This window comes from Mytilus californianus, unplaced genomic scaffold, assembly GCF_021869535.1.
Source record: "Mytilus californianus isolate M0D057914Y unplaced genomic scaffold, xbMytCali1.0.p SCAF_9, whole genome shotgun sequence".
Classification (NCBI taxonomy): domain Eukaryota; kingdom Metazoa; phylum Mollusca; class Bivalvia; order Mytilida; family Mytilidae; genus Mytilus; species Mytilus californianus.
Window position 1 is genome coordinate 79,673,289 of NW_026262745.1, and position 26,743 is coordinate 79,700,031.

The window sequence follows — 26,743 nt, forward strand, 5'->3', positions numbered from 1 at the left end:
TCAATGAATCATAAAGTTTATTCATAATAGAAAGTCTAAATAAATATGTCACTACATTATATACATGTACAACAAATAAAAAATAAGCTAACAATCTAGAAAACAACCAAATATAAAACATTATCAAGCTTTAGAAGCAAAAACATTTCATAAATTTCATAAACTTGTCTCTAACTCTTAAATTCAGTTTTCACTTATCCAAGAACTAAACAAGAACGCACATGTTGTGGTGCTTAGCATACCCCCACTTGTCATTCAAAGTACCTGAAAACAGGAAGTAGATGTTAGACAGATCTGAAAAGCACATTTACTTTAGTCATTACAACTCATCATTGTTGATTTGCTCACCAAATATGAAGTTATTCTATTCAGAAGCATTGGAGAAATAATTATGTGACATTTTTTTAAAAAGTTCATTCAACGTACATGCATTGAAAATTGAAGGTATTGGCAAACAGGAAGCAGGTATCTGTTAGTGCTCACACATGACAACTCATCACTGTCAAGCTGCTGACCAAATATGAAGCCATTCTGTCCACTAATCTCTAAGAAAAGTGTGACAAAAACATTGGTTGGACAAATAGACAGTCAGTCAGGTGATTGCAATTTAGCCTCCACTTTTAGAATGGGGTGGGGTATAATTAAAAAATAAATAAAATCCATCAAATTTATAAGTATCTTCATATACAGAGAACATAACTTCCAAATGTAGAACTAACCATTCTGAGATAACAAAGTACATGTAGGATAGGTCCGTAAATAAATTCATTAATAAGGTAATAATATCTTATAAAGCATACATTCATGTTAAAAAGTATGTGTTAATCTGATAAGTTGCATATTTAATGAAAAGGCACTTAAACAGTAACAAAATGATTGGTAAGAGTGAGTCCAATGTGACCAGCAAAATATTTCAGTCACTTCTAATTCTACATAAAAAAATGGTATAAAAAATATCAAACAGACCAAATGAAACTTCCTTGGTCAGCAAAAGAGACGTCTCAAGGGAGATCAAAATCTCCCTAGATTATTACCAAATGCTTGTATTGCATTTAGCAGCAATTGATAGTTTTTGCCTAACAGGGTTATTGTATAACTAAGTTTCTGTTTATATTCAAGTCACCTAAAAACTTTTGGCATGCAGTTTTCACTATTAATCTTTATATTCAAACAAGATGAGCTAATTTTTATATACCGGTATTTTATAATTAAACTAGACATCACTGAGATGGGAGCCATCTCTGTGGGCCCCGCTGACCTTGAACTTTGACCTAGGAAGTTGTACAAACATTATGAAACACCCTTTGGTGTTGGTTAATATACATGTCAAGTATAAAGTATGAAATTATAACGGTTCTCTAGATATAGAGCAGACACAATTTGTTATGGACGGACTGATCACTATAGTGTGACCTGCCACTAGATGGGGCACTAATTAACATACATTTGATAAGACATCACATGATAATTAAATGTCTGTCGTAAGATCTTCCCTGCCGAGAGACCGTCCTTGTAAATGTCTTCAATGAATCCTCCAGCTAGAAATTGAAAGGGGCAGGGTGCCAGTGGAGGACAGGGCACTTTTTTATGCCGACCCAAGCTTAAAACACTCGCCGACACATTCATCAATTTATATTCAATTTGACAAGGTACATTGTCTTAATTAAATTACCTAGTTATTAACACCTTTGAAGTCTAATCAACTGTAATTGATTTTAATGACATGATTAACCTGGGGGCAATCACCAGGTGTCATATATGTAATTTAACTTTGTGATTAGAAATCGATGAGACAAAAAGCAATTTTACCAGTACATTGCCAAAACGGCACAAGGGTTTTTTGGGAAAAGGTGTCAGGGCAGAAGGGCGCGGATGAGGGCACACAGGGCGTGGCTGAGGGCACCCAGGGCGCGGCGCCCTTCTATTTTGGGCTACAAGACCACTGTTCATAATATTGGGATGTAGATGCTAGATTTTTCACGAGTAAGACTTTAAAGTTAAAAATGGCCACATTTGCATTGATATACTCATTCACCCTCTCTTTGGTAAAGTTGACCTCAGGTACATTATATATCCTTGGCTTTCAAATTGTTGGGTGTGAGTGATCCTAGTAAAGGTTAATCTAGAAAAGGTCTTCAGACTTACAATAAATTTATAAAGTGTTATTTTCATTTTTAATGATTATTTTTAATATTTTAATTTCACATTAACTGAAAGCAGAAAATTATTCCATAATGTCTTATATTGACATTACATATATTTACATGTAGATGTAAAATTATCCAATTTGTTTTTGGTTTCTATCCCAAACTTTGACATAAAAAGAATTGCCATCAAACATAATTCTAAAATGTAGCATTTAAGCAGCAGTTTGGCCAACAATTTGTCTTTATTTGAACACCCTCACTTCTAATTCTGTATAATACCATCTGATAATACAAAGAGATATTTCAGAATTAATCACCTTTATAATCAGCATTATCCATCATTCACAATGCAACCCCCGAAAAAAAGATTTCTGCATATGTGTGCTGTATGTGTGTACATATAATATATGTGACTCTGGATCATGACAGGCTATTTAAGAGTGGTACTCCTCCACCCGTGGATGTCCAGCTTCCTCTTGAACTTATGAAAGATTATATGAGATAAGCTTGGAAAATAATTCTTTTTCAGTATTACTTTGAAATACTATTCTAGGACTCTTCCAGAATTAATTGCATGGGGGATAGGAGGCACTTCTTTTAAAATTTGATGGGCAGTGGTTATTTTATAAAGATAGCCTGAATAATTACAGAAAATAATCTATTCAAATTTGATGCAAGATGGGGTAAAATAAATAGTGCCTCACACCCCCATACATTTATTTCTTGAACAGTCCTATTTTTATTTTTGTTGTTGTCTTAAAATTGAGATACACACATTTTTGTACATTTATGTACATACATTTCAGAGTCGTAGCTAGCCCAAAATAGAGACCTGCTCTATTTTTTTTTTTTCTGAAGGAATATAAATTAATAAATGCAAAGGAAATGATTTTTATGCCCCAATTGCTACAGCAAGGGATCCCTCAGACAGTCAGTCTGTCCTGTCCTTGTTTAGTTTTGGTTTTAGGTAAGTTAAAGTTTTTGTTCAGGATAGTTAGTGGTCACATCAACTTTAAACTAAGAACATATTCATTATGAAGTGAACTATTTAATATATATGACAAATTATGGGTTTGACCCAGATTTCATGGTTCACGCAACATGAAAATTTGATAGGTTAAAGTCTAGTTGAAACTGTTTAAGTTTAGGTTCAAGTTTTAGCTTTAACTGGAAACTTAGTACACTTGTTCATTCTTAGGTGAACTATTTAATATATATGTCAAATTAGGGTTAGGTGACAAAGATTCCATGGTTCAATGAACGCGGATATGTGATAGTGCTAGCGAGGAATGATGTTCCTATTGATAGTTAACTACTGGGAAAAGCTTTTTACAACCTCAAAAATACTATACATTCAGCAAAAATACCTAAATCTATTCAATTATTTCAATTCTTTATCTTAAAAAATGATCAAGTTGTCTCTTCTCAGACAAGAAAATGCCTTTCATCTTAAAACTGTGCCCCTCTACCCTTAAATCGTAACTAGAACACTGCATTTATGTTTGTTCCAGTTTTGCAAAATGTACCATGTATGAAATTTATAAATAATCATTTTAAGATCCATGCCCTGTGAAAATTTTCTGTAATGATCCCTATATAATGTAAATATATATATCAAGAAAAACGTTTGTGCAGCCAGATTTGATGAATTACAGTCAGAGGTAATACTTATACAAGTGTATTTTATTTACTGGTACAGATGAATTATTTTAATGGTATAGTTATATCCCTTAGACATATAGATTTTTGTTTACTTATACAAGTAAAAAAGTCATATTTTCTTCTTTTCTTGAATTTCTCTTTACTACTTTGCTCTAATAGAGTGCTTAATTGTCTGTCCTTTGCAGATGTCTTTACTAATCATATAAGTATAATTTCATGGACAATGAAAATCTCATTCATGTCATTTGTCTGTTATCTTCAAAATACTGCTCATTTACAAGCCTCCAGGGAGCAATTTTTGAAGGCCTTGCACAGTTACTTAACATCTTTGTGCAATTGAATTTCTTTGTTGAATTAGTGAGATGAAAGGTTGAACTCTAATTAAAAAATATTTCCAAACCAGAGAAAATTTGTTTCAGGCATGTTTTTATCTCCCAAAACTTGAGAATTTTAGGGTTGTAAAATAAATTTACTTATAATACATAAGTAAGTTTTTGAAAAAGATTAAGGGGAGATTATTCAAACCTTGAAAAGAAAATATAAATGTTACAAATTTACTTATACAAGTATATAATTACTTGCATCTTCAAGTAAATAAAAATTACTTGTATAAGTATTACCTCTGTCTGAATTATATATACATGAAAAACTCTGACATCTCAATGATTTAAGATTAGTGTAAAGATTCAGCTGATTATAATAAATGTTATCCATATCAAAATCAAAAACAAACAATAAAAAAAAAAACATACTTCTCACAAATTAAGTAACTCATATCAAATTCACAGTGGAAAAGAAGATACTCACATTGCATTATTTTAAGTTACTGACATTTTTATTTGAGTCTTGCAAAATTGTGAATGAAAGTCTTTACATGTAAATTGATAAAAATGAAAACAAAATTCTGTTACATTTTCAGTTCAATATAAATAGTTAATTAGAAATCAACATTCCAATAGGGTATTGAGAAACATAACAAGATAGAAACAATTCTTAAATTTTTTTCTTTCAAATTTTAGGTGTTTACCCTAAACATAATGCCAACTTATGGAACCAAGTGTTTAAAAGGTTGAGCTTCTATGGAAAAATGTCATAAATCAAGGGAAAAATTCTCTAAAGAATGTAATGTCATTGCAAATTTTGTGAATTTTCTGATTCTATAATATTATTACTTCTACAAGTAAGTTTTGCAAAATGACAAAAAGGGGAGATGATTTCTTAAAATTAAAAAAAATAATACTAATAGCATGTCTAGAATTAAAAAAAAAATCCCTGCTTGTTCGTGTAACATAAGTAAGGCACACATGTTATAAAAATAATCCAATATAAACCTGTATTATTGGTTTTGATAATTTTGATAGTGTGACATATAATGTACTGTATTATAAGGGAACGGTTCTGCAGTCCATTGGTTACTAATTTTGATAGTTTTGATAGTGTGACATATAATGTACTGTATTATAAGGGAATGGTTCTGCAGTCCATTGGTTACTAATTTTGATAATTTTGATAGTGTGACATATAATGTACTGTATTATAAGGGAACGGTTCTGCAGTCCATTGGTTACTAATTTTGATAGTTTTGATAGTGTGACATATAATGTACTGTATTATAAGGGAACGGTTCTGCAGTCCATTGGTTACTAGTTTTGATAGTTTTGATAGTGTGACATATAATGTACTGTATTATAAGGGAACGGTTCTGCAGTCCATTGGTTACTAGTTTTGATAGTTTTGATAGTGTGACATATAATGTACTGTATTATAAGGGAAAGGTTCTGCAGTCCATTGGTTACTAATTTTGATAGTTTTGATAGTGTGACATATAATGTACTGTATTATAAGGGAACGGTTCTGCAGTCCATTGGTTACTAGTTTTGATAATTTTGATAGTGTGACATATAATGTACTGTATTATAAGGGAATGGTTCTGCAGTCCATTGGTTACTAGTTTTGATAATTTTGATAGTGTGACATATAATGTACTGTATTATAAGGGAACGGTTCTGCAGTCCATTGGTTACTATTTCGCATTTGAACGTTGGTATGAAATGGATGTGTTAATCTTTCTTCACTTTTACGTTCATGAAGACTTGTGAAAGTTTCATTAAATGTGTGATCAAGGTTAACAGAATGATTACTGTCTTGTGGGTTATGTAAGTATTGAGATATATTAGAATTCAGCAGCATATCATTCTCTGAAGTGTCAGCAGCAGTCTGTAACATTGTGGGATTTTTTCTCAGGTAGATGGCAGTTTCTTTCATTTGTTCTTCAGATACACTGTATAGGGACTGTTGAATGAATCTTCCATCAGGAGATGACTGGTCTACAGCATCGCTATGTAACCTACTTTGTTCTTCTGTAGATTGTTGATGTAGACTCAATTCATCAACAAAGTTATTAATAGTGTCATCAGCAGATACCTGACTAATCTGGTTATTATTGCCTTGTGGACCTTGGACTTCAGTGTTATTGTCTGTCTTTTTAGCTGGTGGCAGTCTTTTAATACGGCCTTCAGGTTTTTTCCCTTCTATCCAATAATCTTCCGCTCCTTTTAAATCACAAATGACATCTTCTCTCCATTCTTTAGTATGTTTTTTATGTACCAGTATCATGTGACGTCGAATTATGGATGCATCACTAAAAGTACGAGAACAGATAGCACAAGAGAAAGGTTTATCTCCATTATGTATTCTTTCGTGACGTAATAAAGCTTGTCTCTGAGTAAAACCTTTACCACAAGTACCACATAAATGATCTTTAGTTACTTTGTGAATTTTCTTGTGAATCTGTAATGCTGACTTTTGACGAAATAGTTTATCACAAATATCACATTTAAAATGGAGCACTTCATCATGCATAAAACGATGTTCCTTCAGAGATTTTTCATATGCAAAACTTTTACCACAATGTTCACACTGATAAGGCTTCAGTCCCATATGAACATTGGCATGCTGAACATATGAGTTTTTCTGGGTAAAACTTTTCCCACATGTGGGACAAAGAAATTGTTTTTTCATCCCTAAATGCTCTGATTTTACATGATAGTTTAGTACATATTTGGTGCTGAAAGACTTTTTACAAACTTTACACTCATACTCAGGTTTTATATAATTTTCTTCATGGCTTTTCTTATGCTGGATAAATGTTCGGCGTGATTTATACATTTTACCACAGAAATCACAACATAACTGCGGATTCAGATGACATTTTTCATGGCGAACCAAATCTTTTTGAATGCTAAAAATTTTGTCACAAAATTCACAGGACCATATCTTGTCTTTATGCATTCTCTGTACATGTTCTCTTAGGTTTGCTCGTTTACTAGATACATAGGAGCACTGGGAACAGGTAAATTCTTGCTTAATTGGTTCTGTTTCGTCATTTTTATTTCTTCTTCGTTTCTTCAAAGACTTTGGTTTTTGCTGCTTCTTAAGTGTTAACTTCAGAGCTTTTGTACCTGTGGAAAATAGAATGTATAGTATACATGTTATTTACAGTAAAACATTTTCTTCCATTATCATTAAACTTAAACTAAATGCAACATTTACCTCTGGTGCATGTATGCAATTGAACCTCATTGTGTTGAAAACTCAGATAAGTTGAGGTATTTTCAAATTGTCAGTCCACATAAAATTCCTGTATATTTGATGCATTTCTAACTCTGATCATGCTGATGGGTGGGATTGGTTGATTTGAAATCTCATTTAACTCAAGTATATTTCGAAGGCCCTCGAAGAAAATAAACATGTATAAATTAACCCTGATGTGTCAAAGTTTTAATTACAAGAAAATTTATATATATATATATAAAAAAAACATAAAATCCAAGTTCATGAAGTTACTAATTCAAACTAATCTACCGAAATTAATTTATAGACCCAAGGTGAGAAAATCCGTTAATTTTAAAATGAATGAATCTTTAACTGATAAATGTTATGTAAAAAAATTATTATTTGACCCTACAATTACATGCTTTCGAGACGCGACGGCCATACTTCCACGTCGTCCATAGGATGTATCGACCATAGCGCCACATCGTCCATACTTTAAGTATTTATTTCATTGTGGTTATAACATAAAATATAATAAAATGCTTCGCTGGGCGCAGCTTGATACGACCGCAGAGGTCGAACCCTGAACAATTGGGGCAAGTATGGACACAACATTCAAGCTTGATACAGCTCTGAATTTGGATTGTGATTAAATATTTGACACAGCATAAGTTTCTGACACAGAAAGAATGTGGTCTAAGAACTTGAATTTTTTTAATTTACCTATTAAGGTCCAATGTCCAAAATCAAAATACATGGTTAGATTCAGCATATCAAAGAACCCCATATATTAAATTTTTATTGAAATCAAACAAAGTTTAATTTTGGACCCCAACTTGGACAAACTTGAAAACTGGGCCCATAATCAAAAATCTAAACACATGTTTAGATTCAGCATATCAAAGAACCCCAAGAATTCAATTTTTGTTAAAATCAAACTAAGTTTAATTTTGGACCCTTTGGACCTTAATGTAGACCAATTTAAAAAACGGGACCCCAAAATTAAAAATCTAAATACACGGTTAGATTTGGAATATCAAAGAACCCCAATAATTCAATTTTTGATGAAATCAAACAAAATTTAATTTTGGACCCTTTTGACCTCAATATGTACCAATTTGATAGCAGGGCCCACAAATAAAAAATCTAAATACATGGTTAGATTCAGCATATCAAAGAACCCCTTATATTCAATTTTTGTTGAAATCAAAAAAAGTTTAATTTTGGATCCCAATTTGGACCAACTTGAAAACTGGGCCCATAATCAAACATCTAAACACATGTTTAGATTCAGCATATCAAAGAACCCCAAGAATTCAATTTTTGTTCAAATCAAACAAAGTTTAATTTTGGACCCTTTGGACCTTAATGTAGACCAATTAAAAAACGGGACCCAAAATTAAAAATCTAAAAACAAGGTTAGATTTGGCATATCAAAGAACCCAATAATTCAAATTTTGATGAAATCAAACAAAGTTTAATTTTGGACCCTTTTGACCTCAATATTAACCAATTTGATAGAGGGCCCACAAATAAAAAATCTAAATACATGGCTAGATTCAGCATATCAAAGAACCCCATATATTCAATTTTTGTTGAAATCAAACAAAGTTTAATTTTGGACCCCAATCTGGACCAACTTGAAAACTGGGCCAAAAATCTAAAATCTAAATACATGTTTAGATTCAGCATATCAAAGAACCCCATATATTCAATTTTTGTTGAAATCAAACAAAGTTTAATTTTGGACCCCAACTTGGACCAACTTGAAAACTGGGCCCATAATCAAAAATCTAAACACATGTTTAGATTCAGCATATCAAAGAACCCCAAGAATTCAATTTTTGTTAAAATCAAACTAAGTTTAATTTTGGACCCTTTGGACCTTAATGTAGACCAATTTAAAAAGCAGGACCCAAAATTAAAAATTTAAATGGTACACGGTTAGATTTGGCATATCAAAGAACCCCAATAATTCAATTTTTGATGAAATCAAACGAAGTTTAATTTTGGACCCTTTTGACCTCAATATGAACCAATTGGATAGCGGGGTCCACAAATAAAAAATCTAAATACATGGTTAGATTCAGCATATCAAAGAACCCCATATATTCAATTTTTGTTGAAATCAAACAAAGTTTAATTTTGGACCCCAATTTGGACAAACTTGAAAACTGGGCCAAAAATCAAAAATCTAAATACATGTTTAGATTCAGCATATCAAAGAACCCCATATATTCAATTTTTGTTAAAATCAAACAAAGTTTAATTTTGGACCCTTTGGACCTTTAATTTAGACCAATTTGAAAACTGGACCCAAAATAAAAAATCTAAATACACGGTTAGATTCGGCATAACAAATAAATAAATGTGGTCAAAGATTTTACAAATCTAATGCGCCATACTGTGCAATTAAAGATTACTTCTTGAAATTTTTCAATATTTGAAATTTGAAAAAAAAATAATATTTGAAGAATAATTCTTTTTAATTATTGAAATCTGAAATGAGAAAAAATTGACCCCCCACAATTTCTTTTTACCACCTCCCCCCCCCCCCCCTTTTTTCCCCCAAAAAAACCAAAACGTTGTATTTGGATAACCTCCCTTACACTGTTTTAAATTATCTTAATTGTTCATTAACCATTACTTTATACATAATTTAAAAGCAGTGTAAGGGAGATAATTTCAATGATGTATTTGATTTATCTCCCTTACACTGCTTTAAATTATGTTTTGTACTAAAGTATTTGTCCATTAACCAGAACAACCTTGTTTTTCCCCCTTTTTTGCCCCTAATTCCTAAACGGTTTGAGCCATAATCCCCCAAAGCAAATCCTAACCATCCCTTTGTGGTATGGAAACTTGTAGTATAATTTCAGAGAGATCCATACACCGTTCCACAGTTATTGTCTGGAAACTAGAAAATGCTTATTTTTGGCCCCTTTTTGACCCCTAATTCCTTATTTGTTGGTACCATATCCCCCAAAATCAATCCCCACCTTCCTTTTGTGGTATTGAACCTTATGGTAAAATTTCAAAGAGATCCATTCACTAAAAACTAAAGTTAGAGTGCGAAAACCAATGTGTCTTCGGACGACGACGACGACAACGTCATACCAATTTACGACCGCAAAAATTTTTGGCAGTCGTATAATAATACAACAAGTATTGTTTCATTATTATAACATAAATATATAGTCTTAATTAAAGACAAAACTAACATCTAACACAAATAAAATGCTCTGTAGGGCGCAGCTTGATACGACCGCAGAGGTCGAACCCTGAACAGTTGGGGCAAGTATGGACACAACATTCAAGCTTGATACAGCTTTGCATTTGGATTGTGATTAAATATTTGACACAACATAGGTTTCTGACACAGAATGAATGTGGTCTAAGAACTTAAAAATTTTAAATTGGACATTCACCTATTATGGTCCAATATCCAAAATCTAAATACATGGTTAGATTCAGCATATCAAAGAACCCCAAGAATTCAATTTTTGATGAAATCAAACAAAGTTTAATTTTGGACCCTTTTGACCTCAATGTGGACAAAGTTGATAACGGGGCCCAAAAATCAAAAATCTAAATACATGGTTAGATTCAGCATATCAAAGAACCCCATATATTCAATTTTTGTTGAAATCAAACAAAGTTTAATTTTGGACCCCGATTTGGACCAACTTGAAAACTTGGCCCATAATCAAAAATCTAAATACATGGTTAGATTCAGCATATCAAAGAACCCCATATATTCAATTTTTGTTGAAATCAAACAAAGTTTAATTTTGGACCCCAATTTGGACCAACTTGAAAACTGGGCCCATAATCAAAAATCTAAATACATGTTTAGATTCAGCATATCAAAGAACCATAAGAATTCAATTTTTGTTAAAATCAAACTAAGTTTAATTTTGGACCCTTTGGACCTTAATGTAGACCAATTTGAAAACGGAACCAAAAATTAAGAATCTTAATACACGGCTAGATTCGGCATATCAAAGAACCCCAATAATTCAATTTTTGATGAAATCAAACAAAGTTTAATGTTGGACACTTTGGACCTCAATGTGGACCAATTTAAAAACGGGGCCCAAAATCCAAAAACTTTTGCACAATACTGTGCAATTAAATATTTCTTGCTATTGCGCAATACTGTACAATTGACAATTTCTTGCTATTGAGCAATATTGTGCTATTGGATATTTCTTGCTATTGCGCAATACTGTGCAATTGAAGATTTCTTGCTATTGCGCAATACTGTGCAATTGAAGATTTCTTGCAATTGTGCAATACTGTGCAATTGAAAATTTCTTGCTATTGCACAATACTTATTATATAATAATTTACACATCCTGTTTGGTGTGTATCTCCTACCATATCATTATTATTTGCTTTTAAATATAAATCTGAAATAACCAACTTAAATTGGAAAATTTTAAAAGAAAAAAAAATGAAAAAAAGAAAAAAAAATGAAAGAAAAAAAATCCACCCCCCCCCAAATTTTTTGAACCCCCTTATGATTCATCACCCCCAAACTCAATCCCAGCCTTCCCTTTGTGGTATGGTACCTTGCAGTACAATTTCAGAGAGATCCATACACTTGAACACAAGTTATTGTCTGGAAACTAGAAAAATGTGCTTTTTGGCCCCAAATTCCTAAACTTTTAGGGCAATTACCCCCAAACTCAAACCCAGCTTTCCCTTTGTGGTATGGAACCTTCTAGTACAATTTCAGAAAGATCCATACACTTACACACAAGTTATTGTCCTGAAACTAGAAAAATGCTTTTTTTTTGCCCCTTTTTGGCCCCTAATTCCTAAAATATTGAGGCAATTACCCCCATCATCAATCCCAGCCTTCCCTTTGTGGTATGGTACCTTGCAGTACAATTTCAGAGAGATCCATACACTTGAACACAAGTTATTGTCTGGAAACTAGAAAAATGCTTATTTTTGGCCCCTTTTTGGCCCCAAATTCCTAAACGTTTAAGCAATTACCCCCAAACTCAATTCCAGCTTTCCCTTTGTGATATGGAACCTTGTAGTAAAATTTTAGAAAGATCCATACACTTACACACAAGTTATTGTCCTGAAACTAGGAAAATGCTTTTTTTTGCCCCTTTTTGGCCCCTAATTCCTAAAATATTGAGGCAATTACCCCCATCATCAATCCCAGCCTTCCCTTTGTGGTATGGTACCTTGCAGTACAATTTCAGAGAGATCCATACACTTGAACACAAGTTATTATCTGGAAACTAGAAAAATGCTTATTTTTGGCCCCTTTTTGGCCCCAAATTCCTAAATGTTTTGGGCAATTACCCCCAAACTCAATTCCAGCTTTCCCTTTGTGATATGGAACCTTGTAGTAAAATTTCAGAAAGATCCATACACTTACACACAAGTTATTGTCATGAAACTAGAAAAATGCTTGTTTTTTGCCCCTTTTTTGGCCCCTAATTCCTAAAATTTTGAGGCAATTACCCCCAAAATCATTCCCAGCATTCCTTTTGTGATATGGAACCTTGTGGTACAATGTCAGAGAGATCCATACACTTACACACAAGTTATGTCTGGAAGTTACAAAAATGCTTATTTTTGGCCCCTTTTTGGCCCCTAATTCCTTTACTGTTGGTACCATAACCCCCAAAATCAATCCCAACCTTCCTTTTGTGGTATTGAACCTTGTGGTAAAATTTCATAGAGATCCATTCACTTAAACTAAAGTTAGAGAGCGAAAACCAATGTGTCTTCGGACGACGCCGGACGACGACGACGACGACGACGCCAAAGTCATACCAATATACGACCACAAAAATTTTTTTGCGGTCGTATAAAAACAATAATCATTTGTGTTAGCATCTTTTTGCAAGTAAATTTATAAATATTTTAATTTCATATTTTCTATAAATACATATGTTCTAAAAAAAAAATCAAGAAATTAACAGTCTTTGTAATAAGATGGTATACTAAATTACTATGTATAGCAAGTGGCAATTATTATTATTATTTATACAAATAGGGCAACTTTGTTGCAGTGAGTTATTAAATTTGAGTAAATATCACTTAAAAGATTTATTTGATTCTTTACCATTGCTTATTAATGTGGTATAAAATTTGACATTATCATCTTCAGTAGTGAACTTGCAAGGGTTCACTGATAATTATCATTTATATATGCATACCCAATAAAATATTTGAAGAATTTGAGGGGATTGCTTCCCCTGACTCACTGCAACATTGAATGATCTATGAATTATTAGTAATATATTATATACTATCAGATTATTCAATCTACTTTGTATGGGAAAGTATTTGTATAGGCGTTGCCTTTTGTCCAATCCCCTTGTTTAAATGTACGTTTGATATTTGAACAATAAAATATTTTGAATTGCATTGAAAAATAAATATATGGTGAGGCTGCTGTTTTCCAAATTATTGCAAATGACATTTCTGGTTATTTTTATGCTGCAAGGTCGGCACTTCAAAAAGACTGCTCAAACAGCTTGTATTGTTACAAGATTTTCACTACCCAATGTATTTTTGTATCCGCTTGAACTCATCATGGGTGCTTTTGTTTTTAGAGTGATCTCGTTTTGTGTGTCCTTTACAATTTCGACAAAAGCATAATGAATATAAATGTTCATCAAAGAAATGATAATAAGCAATTAACAATCTTCTTAAATTTTAAGATTAATCATTATCTGATTACTTAGTTTTATATTTCAAAACTAAACTTATTGTTTTAGTTATGTTCTCCCATTTTGGATACACACATTTTTATTTGTTTTATTTTTTCAGTTTTTTCATGCAAGATATTAAAAATCCGTTTAGAAAATAATACAAATATTTTATTAGATGAAGCTCATTTATATAAGATATACATAATGCGTATTCCAAGTGTATAACAAACATATAAAAACATGACAAATAATGTAAATTTAGCATAATACATTTACAAGTTATAATAACCATCTACATGTATATATCACAATACTTTATAATTACATTACATGTATGTTCCATTATAATACATTATTTTTATTTGCTAACAGCAATCTCACGTCATTCTGAAATTAACCTTCATTTCAAAATGAAATGTAACATTCATGATAACACGACCTTCCACAATAAAGTGCACAGATAAATAAAAGAAAAACTTGATAGAAATCATGTTTTCATGATCCTAGCAAAAAAATGTAATTATACGTATTGAATGCTTCATTTAGTAATTTTATAGGGTTGTAAAAGCGTTGACCGTGCCGCGTGCGCACATTTTTAGAATGAAGAGCTACCGCGCTTCATACAAAATGTACTTCGGTCAACGCTTTCACACCCCAAATAATTTACAAAAAGAAGCATTCAATTCCTAAATAAATAAAATTAATTTCCAAAAAGAAAACCATGGACGACAAGTCTTCACAAAGTATGGATGATGTTGTCCTATGGCCAATATATCTTTTCAAGGTATGGACGTCATGGCAGTATGGACGTCGCGTCCTGCATCGAATTCCACTGCATTTGAACTTTTACATCCTATGGACGTCATGGCAGTATGGACGTCGCGTCCTGCAGCGAATTAGACTGCATTTGAACTTTAGTGGATAGTTGTCTCATTGGCGATCAAACCACATCTCTTTATTTTTATATGACCTTGGTAGTGGAAAAGGAGAGTTTCATAAATAGATATAAGAAGATGTGGTATGAGTGCCAATGAGACAACTCTCCATCCAAGTAAAAATTTATAAAAGTAAACCATTATAGGTCACAGTACGGTCTTCAACACGGAGCCTTGGCTCACACCAAACAGTAAGCTATAAAGGGCCCCAAAAAATTATTAGTGTAAAACCATTCAAACGGGAAAACCAACGGTCTAATCTATATAAAAAACTAGAAACGAGAAACACTTATGAACCACATCAACAAACGACAACTACTGAACATCAGATTCCTGACTTAGGACAGGTGCAAACAAATGCAGCGGGTTTAAACGTTTTAATGGTACCAAACCTTCACCCTTTTTCTGAAACAATAGTGTAATATCACAACATAGAAAGACACACTATAAAATATCAACTGAAATAGCTTAACTCAATCAAAGGACATATTAACACCATTGAACATACACTGAACAAATAAATTTGACCTATGACACAATGTAAATACAAAATAAATAAACTAAGGGGAGAATAATAAAAGTAACATGTTATATGGGTAAGAAATGTTAAACAATTAAAGAAAAACAATATGCTCGAACAAAAATACCATCCATTTGCAATAACTTTAAACACAGGTAAATGAAAATAATTTTGTTGTTAGGTATACCTGTACAGTACCAATAGAGAAAGGAAATATTTTTACAAAATAAATAATTTTGAATACAAAATAATACATGTACTGCTACATTGGCAACATTTTGTTTCGTTCAGCAAGTACTTCCATATTTTATATTTTTTATATTTGTAAACTTTTGATGTGTATTTTTTTTTCTGCCTTATATTTCTATGAAATTAATCTTTTTTTAATACTACATTTACGTGTAGTTTTATGTACTATCCATACAGATGGATTGGAATATAAACTACATCTTTCACCTCAAAATACCCGGTTGACAATATGTTACAATTATAGAACCTTTGGGAGCACACGCACATACCCCACGTCCCCACTTTGTCACAGGACAAACAAAATCTCACCAGATTCCTACAAAAGTCAACTGATAAAAATTTCTTGTGGATATGCATATCTACATATTATGTCCTTATTACACAACAGCCCTTGTGGATTTTGCTTTTTCCACCTGCCCACAGTGGTAGTTAATTGATGTACATGTATATAGTATAAAATGAAACTTTACCTTTCACCTGAAATAAATCTCCCTTCTGCTCTGGATTCCATTCAATTTCTGAATCTTTTTTTATTTCTTTTTCACTTTCAACTTCACTGGTCAATTGATTGTCATGTGTATCATTTTCGACAAGTACTTCATTATCTTTAACATGTTTAATATCAATTCTCATGTTTACTTGGTCTTCTAAGTTTGTACCAGAAAATTCATCTTGCAGAAGCTTTTGACTCCAGGACTTTTTTGGTTTTAAACTTGATGGTCTTTTTGCAATATTTTTATCTTGTTTATTTTCTGTTATACTTTTTTTGTTTATTTGTCTCTTGGTTGGTGATGATTTTGTTGATTTTTTGGGGGTCAAACTTTTCCTCCTCCTTACTCTTATAAATGATCGGTCCGTCTTTTTCCCTGTATTTGTTTCTCTTTGCTGTGAAATTGGACTACTTGTACGAGATTCATGTGTTTCTTCTTTAATATCTGGACAGTTTTCTACTTGTGAATGATCTTGTTTTGGTTCAGAAGTGTGTTGCTTGATGTATTCTGTGACTGTGTCAGCTATTGTTTCAATTACTGGATGTGTATTAATTAAAGTGTCACTGGTAATAAATGAGTACACAATCGGATCTGGTACTTTCATTCTTGTTTGCTTTTTGTCTGCAGTACCATGATCGGGTGTAGTCTGATTTTCATCTTGTGGCAAACTGACTAATTGCATATCCTGAACTTGAATTCTGTTATCGCCATGCTCAAAGTCCTGTATAGTTAGTATACCTGGGTTTGTATTAAAGTTCGTCTGCAGATATCTTGCAATACTGTTATAGACTTCGATAATCGCAGTCCAATTTCCTTCCATAAGGCACTGCTTCTGTTCAGTGAAAGAAGTCCTTATATCGTTATCTAAACAAATTTTGTGGAGATGGCTGTCAGGGTCCCATGGGAAATCTCCACATTTTGTTATGACTTCAGAAGAAAGAATTGCTGATGTATGGGAAAATATTGTAAATGCCATTGTATTATTTCATTGAGATTATCTTTTCAAGTATTTCATGACAGTTTGGTTTTATTTTTGTTGCTTTTTTAGCATTTTCACAACACAACTTCTCTTGACCACAGATTTCGCCTCCTCAACGAAAATTAGCATATGGGACATAACTCCACTCAGTCTGACGGTAATCAATTACTGCTTACTTCGTCCCTTACGAAGCTCGTCCTACGGCGATGAGTTTGATTATTTGACCACATCAATTCAATATAGTCCATTCATTTCAATATTTTGCCATTTGACACAAGATTTGGGAGTGTCCAGACAAACAACACTCACCACATTGATTTCATACACGGAATGTCTCAACATGGGATACACATGATACAGACGTGCAGCTGGGATTTCAAAACTATATTGAAATCTTGCGAAAACGATCACGACCCATAAATACATGACAAAATCATAATCCATTTATGTTTTTCTCAGTTATTACACATACAATTTTTAAATGTTAATTTGAATGAAAAAGATAAAACAGCATGTTACAGATTTATATGAAAGATGAAAATTACAGACCCATAAGACCATGATTTTACTTCGATGAAATGGCAACCCATTGATATATTTGACATAATTATCAGTGGTTGCAATTTCAATAAGGTAAAAAATGTCTATGGATCTCAAATTAACACGTCAAAAAATATTTGATAAAATCGAGGGGGGGTGGGGGGTGGGGGTGAGGTATCTTCCTGTATGAAGCTATACACATATGAGTATAACTGGCGTCAGAAAATTGCAGTTTTTCACAAATATTTTTCGAATGAAACTCCGTTTGGAAATATTTCTGTGACATATAATTATAATGGGTTACCAAAAGTTAGTTTTAGCAACATAGACTCGGACTTTAAAATCCTCTTAGTTACAAATATTATAAAGCAAAGCGGGTACTAGAATGACGAGGACCAGTTACCGTCACTTCAGAAGAGAAAGTGGAATACCAAATGAAAAAATCACACATAGTCCTTCCGCCCAAAATTCTTAAGCTATTCTTCCTCTCGCTATATCTAAACTGATCATGATTTTTGTCGCTTAGTTAGTACAATGTACCAGAGACATATAATACATTGTTATATTTTAATCAAATTTTGGAAGAGAAAACTATCTTTCCATTTTGTGGAATTAGGAACGGAGAAAAAGCTAAAGAACAAAGATCAGAATTTAATCACACCTCTGAGTAAGAATTTGGTCAGGAAAGTATCAGGGTGCTCTCTTAAATGACAGAACTTGTACTCCTTGTAACTCGATGTGGAAGATGAATATAATTTTATATTTCAATGTGAAATTTGATGATGACCGCATTCATGTAATTTAACTTAATAAGCTCAGCTGTTAGTCGATGTCAATTCCAAAAGTTTAACAGTAGTATATCATGTAAATTTAAGGTTCTGAATTTTGAATACGTCATTAGTACTTAATGATTTGATTTTCATCATAGGTTTTTTGTAACCAAAATCTTAAATTTATCAAACTTTGCCTGCATTTTATTAATTTTAAACCACTCATTGAGTGTATTCGAATCAGCCTCTAAAGGAGATACTTATTTATCAAAATCAGGAGTACAAATTAACAGATTAAGTATTGTCACCTGCATAATTATATAGAGAGTTCTGTTTAACAAACAAAAATAACAACAATCAAAGACAAGTACAACAAAAAAGACAACATCGATAATATTTCGACCACCTTCAAAAATATACTTGTCAATACTAGTAGCTTACAGAGGAAAATATACCACCAAGAAGTCCAACAATAAAACATCATGGATAAATTTCATTTCATTTTAACTTTGATGGATAGTTGTCTAATTCGCAATCATACCACATCTCCTTATTTCTATAATACATGATATATTGGTCAAAAATGAAGTGGATGTAAGTATTAAGTCCAGATGTATTCCCATTCAGTTTTTTGATTTTTTTGGTTCGTCCATATTTATGTCTTTTTTACCTGGTTATAAAGTCTTTGTTTCTTCTTCAGCTTTTTACTTATTTTGTGTTTTATCCATGATGTTTTATTGTTGGACTTCTTGATGGTATATTTTCCTCTGTAAGCTACTAGTATTGACAAGTATATATATGAAGGTGGTCGAAATATTATCGATGTTGTCTTTTTTGTTGTACTTATCTTTGATTGTTGTTGTTAAGTTCATGAGATCTTCTTTGATTTTGGTCCAGTTAGGTTTTGAGTGGATGCATCTTTTTATCTGGTTTGTTAGTTGATATAGAAAGGTGTCACATTTCATCTTTAATCATGTCTTTCTAGCTGCATTCTCCGACATTCCTGGTATGTTTGTAACAGCCACTATGTTCCGTCAGTTACTATTTCGTCCTTTTTGTAGAAAGAGGGGGAAGAATGAGTATCAGTATATATAAGAGCAAATCATTAATTTACAAGAATACCCAACGCACTGAAAGGGGTTTCTTTGGGGACAAATGTGCAAAATTTAAGTTGTATTTCATTGCTCACATAAAACGGAATAAGTTGCATTATCATGCAAATTTAGTATTTTAGAAATTTTTTTTTTAGAATATTTTTATTTTCCAAATTACAGGGCCCATAAAGGGCATAAAATCAGATACAATTGATTTACATAATTGGTAACAACAACAATAATAGTCACTTGAAAATATATATTTAGTATATTAGCATTGGTCAGAATCAGAGCCAAAAACCACATATATATTGTGAATAAAAGAATAAAATTACATTATATGCATTCATTCTCAAATCATTTACTTGACTTAGTGTCAATATGCATACCTGATCTCCTTAATTCAAAACAGTCACAAATATAACAGCCCAGTTTTTCCATAAGAGTTATATTTTCTTGAGTCAAGAGCCATAAAAATTTAGAAGATTTATTTAAATTTTTTAAATTATAACAATTGTCAGATATGTATTGAAAAAAGTCTTCCCTTTGAGTATCATAAAGAGGACATTCTAACAAAAAATGAAGCTCATCTTCACCTTTACCAAGTGAGCAACTTGAACAAAGACGCCCAGATCTTTCTATATATTTTTTTGAATATCTGTCTGTCTCAATTTTTAAAGAGTGAGCACTTATTCTTAATTTACAAATTGACTGTCTTTTTTTAAAATCCTGTAGTTCTAAATATTTTTCTTTTTAAAAACAATTTTTTATAGAAAAATAAGTACCAAGCTTCCCTTTTTCAGAGTTAATTGTTTGATACTTCAGCCTATTCCAAAATGTTAAATAACTTTCACATAGTTTATTTTTAACATACTGACATAAAGATTCATAGTAACCTCAAGAGAGGGAAGAATACCCCCCCCCTCCCCCCCCCCCCCTCCTCATGTGGTTCTTTGCATCAATTCTCCAAATGGAACTTTGTGACTGGTTGATAAGTTCCGTTGGAACTTTTGGGCTAGTTTGTTAGTTCCGGTTTTGACTTATTTGCCAAAGAGGAACTTTGTGGCTAGTTGATAAGTTCCTTTTGACTTTTGTAATCAGTATCTTGTTTTCCCTTTGAAAGGTTAAAATATAATATGTTGCGCTTTTACTTTGCATCAATTCTCCAAATGGAACTTTCTGCCTGGTTGATAAGTTCCGTTGGAACTTTTGGGCTAGTTTGTTAGTTCCGGTTTTGACTAATTTGGCAAAAAGGAACTTTCTAACTAGTTGACATGTTCCGTTGGAACTTTTCAACTAGTCACTTTGTTCCGGTGGAACTTTTAAACCAGAGGAAGAACAAAATAACTAGTTAATAAGTTCCTCCGGAACTTTTCGGCTAGTTAGTTCTTTCCGCCCGGACCTTTCCAACGTCGGAACAAAAGAGCATTTACATGTTCAGTAGTAGAAGACTCTACCAGTGAAGAATTGGTTGTAAATTATAGGTCCAATATGCTGTTATTGTTCTCTTTTTTTTTGTTTCTTCATGAATTTGTGTTAGGCCTAAATTCGTTGTACATGTATTACAATTATGGTGTCACAGTTTGTGCATCTCTGTCGTGGGCTTTGGAGTTGACGGTTAGGTTGTCCCAACCAGTCAAAATGATATCTGGACAGTTAATGATATCTGAATTATTCTGTACAGTTGATGTTTCCACCGAGTAGAAGATTTTTGCTATTGTTTTTCAAGGTTAAATGTAAGAGATTTTTCCAGTTCTAATAGTGTCCATCTAGTTGCAGTAGGACATCAAGGATTTGTATAGTGCATACAAATCCTTGATGGCATGTACATAGTGTCATCCAACAAGTAGATCTTTGTTTTGTTTTGTTTAGTTTTTATGTTTACCTATATATATCATTTATTTCACAGTTTATTACCAAAGCTGGTCTTTCTGTAGATATTAGTTCTTTATGGACCATGATGAAGGTGGTTCCTCCTAGTCAGGGGCGGATCCAGCAATTTGGAAAGGTGGGGGCGTAGTATTAAAGTTTTGGATAAAAAACTTCAAATAAGTGTAAAATGTATTTTATAGTTAAAGTGTAGGGGTTGGACAATTTTGGTGCCGTATTCTCTCCATTAATTGTCTATTATAAAATGATTGGAGTGATCCAAAGCTATGTACTAATTAATATATTTGATGTGGGATTTGTCAGTAAAAAATGGACATGGAAAATTCTCGTTTGTTGCATGGTTAGTTAGCATACCCTCACAGATTTCTTGTTGTAAACAAGATATACGGCTATTCAATGAAATTTACAATACGACCGACACGAAGAAAGACAAACAAGCAATTTTTATCCAAATGTTTGGTTGAAATGTTTCAACCAACAAGGAAAGTGAGGGGTTCCAAATCAACCAAAGGCTACGAATGAGTCGGAAATGACAATGAAGTTATGAATGACGGTCGACACATGGAGACATAGGCCACACCCAACAGGCAGGTTGTAGTCGGGCCTTGAAAAAAAGTATTCAGTATATCAGTTCGGCGAAACAGACAGATATGAGATTCAGAATGTTTTCTCTAAAATATCTCAGACTGCCCCCTCAAATCAAATGGCCCGTACCTTAGACTTTAAATCATATCTAGAGCTTACTGGCTTGGGATCACTATTCAGCAATGTTATTAATGGGATGGGGCGTGTGGGGTTAAACATGTTTTCGTAGGTAAATAATATTGCTGTGGAACTTTTTTTTTCATATGAGTGTAATAGAGTTTTACTTTCTGTTGGGTGGAATTGTGAAATAGAAGTCAATACGTTCTTGCTCAATACTTTGTCGCTGTGAAGGCGTCATGCCTGTCATCCTCAGCCTAAGCAATGTGTTACTGTAATTTGAATTTCAAAATGACTGAGTGAAGTTTTTTTCGACGTACTGGTCAACTCCACCGTAGCGAATTACATGACTTTGACATAATCAATAATATATTACAGTAAATACGAGCGAAAAATATCTTTATAGGTAAAGAATTGTCGCATAAAAATTAAATACACGGGAAATGGCAAAGTTCGCGAAGTCTAGTCTGATTAATCATTTTACGCGTACGCCCTCTACGCCCCCCTCTGGATCCGCCACTGCTAGTTTCCCTCTATCATTTCTGTATATCGTTCGTAGTTGCTTGGCTAGAATGTCAGTCTCGCTTGATGATTTTTTGTAGAATGTTTTCCTGGTTTTGTTCCTCTAAACCATGATCAGCCATGACTCTGTGCTCAGTTATTTGTCTGGTTTTGTGCATTTTGGCATGACTAGGAATCCTTTTTAAGATCTTACTATATAAATCCTTGATTTACATAAAGTTAAATTTTATTTTAGGGTCGAGGTAGTTTAGGACGAGCTGGTTATAAGCTAAACTTGTCAGGGGCGGTAAATACGAAAAGATGGCGGAAAATGTATACAAACACAGCAAACACTTGTTTACAAGAGAAAATGAACCAATTATATTTTTTTTGAGACCTTGCACAGATAAATCTAAAATCAATCCATTAGTTGAGGTGCAGTATCTTGATTATATTACTTTCATAAGTTATAAACCAAGCAATTACGGTTCTTTTCACTCAAAAAATCTTTCATTTTTTTTTGTGAAAAGAGTAGCTGGATCTGATCTATACCATTGCATATAAGATAGACGTATTTACACTTTTACTCCATACTGTTGTATATGCAAATTGATCTACCATTACTTGAGGTTCATGTGGACCTTTTGGCTAAAATTTTTGTGTTTACACCTCAAAATTTACTCTTGTACCTTCATGACGAATAACGGTAAAAATTCTTGCCAAATGACGTTAACGGTAATTTTTGGTGCATGACGATAAAATGTACACTTTCTTTTAGACGATAAAAAAATCAACTGATTTTGACGAATCACCATGATCACGTTAATTTTATTCCAAAAGTAAAGGTAACGATAATTATTTGAGACCTCTGACGTATCACGATAAGGATATTTTGACGATTCACAGTAAAATTTTAACCAATTTGACGCTAACGGTAGCCAAAAGTGACCGTTTGACGCCTGACGGTAAAGGTCATTCATACCCTCATATTAGACAAACCTGTGCATCTGGAAAAGTATATATATATTAAGGCATAGCATGATCTGGATAAATGAAATACAAATGCATTTTATGTTTAAATTAAAAACTTAACTGGATTTTGCTGTGCATTTTTTCGTCAATGTTTTTACTAACTCAACATGCTCAATGCTAAAGTAATTTATACATTTGTTACTTTACTATAGATCTTGACAATAACACTTATCCTATACCAGAGAACAAGTAAATTCCAACCTGTGCTTTCAATCCTGACCTTTGTAACCCAAGCAAACAACATTTTCATAATAGTCCCAGTTTTCAGTAACATAAATTTGTTGCTTCATGAACATACCTGCCAATTTCAAAGGTTACAATTTTTTTTGCAGCGTTTTTTGCGCACGCTGTTTTGTGTAAAAAAAAAAGTGTCATATTTTTACATGGTATACTGATGATGAGCTTATAAGCCTTTTTCTTCCTTTTATTTGCATGATTCTAGTACTTAAATTATTGTGTAGAAAAGATGTACATGTAGCTAGAATACTAGGATATATTTTCTTGTGTAGGAATATTAAAGTGATTGTTGACTTTTCCAATTTAAAAATATGCACAAAGAAGGACATTTATCTGATTCCTTGTGAAAAATAAAAGATACATGTAGTACATTGTACTTTAAATGATTTTGTAATTTAATTACAGAATGACAACAGTGTTCCAGCTAGGATTTCAAAAGGGCAGGGAGCCAATCATGAAAAGGGCACTTTAGCACGATGATATATTGATATGTCAAAAAGGGCATGTCAAACATTGTCTAATTAAAAATGCAGGGGTTTCAGCTAGGAGTTTTCAGGGGGTTTAGTCACTTTTACGCTAGATGAAAATCAACATTATTTTGGGTAACAGTAAGGGACCAAGGATGTATATTACTAGCTATAATACATATGCCCTAGTCCCTTATGGACAAGGATCTTTGAAGGCATTAGGCATAAGATTTTACTGGTGTGATGCTTACATATGATGATAAGAACAAGGATCTGGAAATTTAGTTTACAATTTCAGTTATTTTGAGGGGACATCCTGATCAACAGAAGTCGGGTTCCTTTTTTTCAAAGCAAGGAATCACAGCATAAATGAAATTGTAACGACTATTTCACTGCATAATCAATATCCTTGTAAAAACATTTTAAAATGGATATTTGGAATTCATTTTCGTGAGCTTGGAATGATTAAAAAGACTGTCTATTTTAAATTTATCAAGAGAAATCACGTTTACTTTTGATTTTTAAATGAAATGAAAACAGGAAGTGACAAGAGGATGATAAATTTAGAATGAATCCAGATTCATCTACGGATTCGTTTGTGTTTAATGTAAAGGCAAGAAATTATCATTTTTTAAATTTCAGCTGCTCAGTAAAAAATATATTTGTCTCTCTGGTTAATTTGATACTAAATGATTTCGCATTTTACATAAATTTAAGTGTCTATTAAAGATACTTTCACGCATTCTCGGTTCATGATAAAGAAATCGTGAAAATATTTTTGATCGTTTTGAAAAAAGTTTTATCTTTATAATTTAAATTGTCAAAAGATCTCAATGTAAAGTTTTATAAAATGTGACGAAAATACATTCAAATGACAAAACTACGTCAACCGAGCTGGAATAAGTAATCGTTTGAGAAATTTTGAAATTAAATAAACTGGACTGTCCGGGGAAACAATTTTGTTAAATTGACGAAATTACAAAAACGTTTATGGATAAACGAACTACAAATTTAATGGGAAAAATAATTACAGTGGTCAATTATGAGGTTTAATTAACGGATAAAGGATCCATCTAATGGCCATAAGCGGATTATCTGTAATCACAACTTATTCATTGTTATTACACCTGCTGTAAATGTTAATTGGCTGAGGGTTGTAAACTTGTCATAAATATGAAGACAGGTAGAATAATAGTATTTTCTTCAAAATATTATGAGAATAAAGGCATGGACTTGCGGAAAAGGGCAGGGCGTCTTAAAAAGAGCACAGGGCGGCACTCGGGGAAAGGGCGGGCGGACCGCCCTGTGAAAACGACCGAGCTGGAACACTGTATAATCTGTTACAATAAGTGTAATGTCCATAAGCTACTATTTATTAAGTTTATGGTAGTACTGCATCTTTGAATTTTGTTAATCAGTCATGCTTTTCTTCTTATCCTGTGTAAGAACCTTCTTGCAGATGAAAGTTCATCTGCCATGATCAAGATTTTTACAATTCTGACATACAGACAGTGGAATATAACTCAAATATTCCAAACAAGTTCAAAATTTAGCATTTTGGAATGCCCAGTAATCATGAGAAACAACGATTTTGATTGGCTGATCACGATTGTCTTCCCTTGAGAAAAGTTCAAAACTGGGAACAATCATTTTTTGTGTAGAATTTCACAAAATCGTGGTTTAGAGCTTTATTCACGATCACGATTGTGCAATTGTGACAATGGGTCAAAATCGTGAAGTTCACGCCTAAATCGTGAAAGTTGGCAGGTATGCATGAAAATAGTGAATAAAATGATCAATAGGTAAAAAAAGATATGTGCCTGTGGTTCTGATAACTGTAGCGTAACCTAACATGAGGGTACCCAAATTGCACATATTTTGACAGTTTTTTCATCCGTGTCATCTACCTTTATTTATGATCCAGACAAAAGTTTCCATTCCGTGGCTTCAGCTTGTGTTCATTTTACTTAAATGTTATTGGATGTTAAGTATAACGCAGAATATAATGTATAATGTGTCAGGGTGAAGCCCCGCCTATCTATTGATTGCAGATGTCAATCTTAATTACAATGCTGCACCAAACATTTATACAAACAAAGCAAGCAAGCCAACCAAACCTTTAAACTACAAGCATTACATGCATTAGGAAAATAGCTCTAAAGAGATGGATGTTTAAATTAGAAATCTTGTTTGTCATGTACCAAAAAAAGTATGTAATAAATTTCCCTTAACACGATTGGAGGCGATTCATTTTTTAGTGTCACTTAATTTATTCCATGGCAATAA

At 32.7% G+C, this 26,743-nt stretch overlaps 2 protein-coding genes across 2 annotated transcripts in view; one reads left to right on the top strand and one right to left on the bottom strand.

Annotated features, from left to right (window-relative positions):
* LOC127716473 (zinc finger protein 510-like) lies at window positions 1-17,327 on the bottom strand. The gene is made up of 2 exons (XM_052222695.1): window positions 16,225-17,327; window positions 1-7,270 (listed from the first exon to the last, which is right to left on the bottom strand). The coding sequence occupies exons 1-2, from the start codon at window positions 17,219-17,221 to the stop codon at window positions 5,757-5,759; spliced, it is 2,511 nt and encodes an 836-aa protein (XP_052078655.1). The 5' UTR covers window positions 17,222-17,327; the 3' UTR covers window positions 1-5,756.
* Window positions 17,328-23,028: 5,701 nt separating this feature from the next.
* The window catches only part of LOC127716483 (telomeric repeat-binding factor 2-interacting protein 1-like), a 28,980-nt gene continuing 25,265 nt past the window's right edge, over window positions 23,029-26,743 (top strand). The window contains exon 1 of the mRNA XM_052222707.1: window positions 23,029-23,156. Within this exon, the coding sequence (XP_052078667.1) occupies window positions 23,043-23,156 (114 nt within the window). The 5' untranslated portion in view covers window positions 23,029-23,042. The remainder of the gene's footprint in view (window positions 23,157-26,743) is intronic.

Excerpts from the sequence above, each read along its gene's own strand:
- LOC127716473 (XM_052222695.1), bottom strand. The coding sequence starts at position 17,221 with ATGGCATTTACAATATTTTCCCATACATCAGCAATTCTTTCTTCTGAA. Across the intron at positions 7,271-16,224 it reads AGATTTATTTCAGGTGAAAG|GTACAAAAGCTCTGAAGTTA; the intron begins GTAAAGTTTCAT and ends TATTTTCCACAG.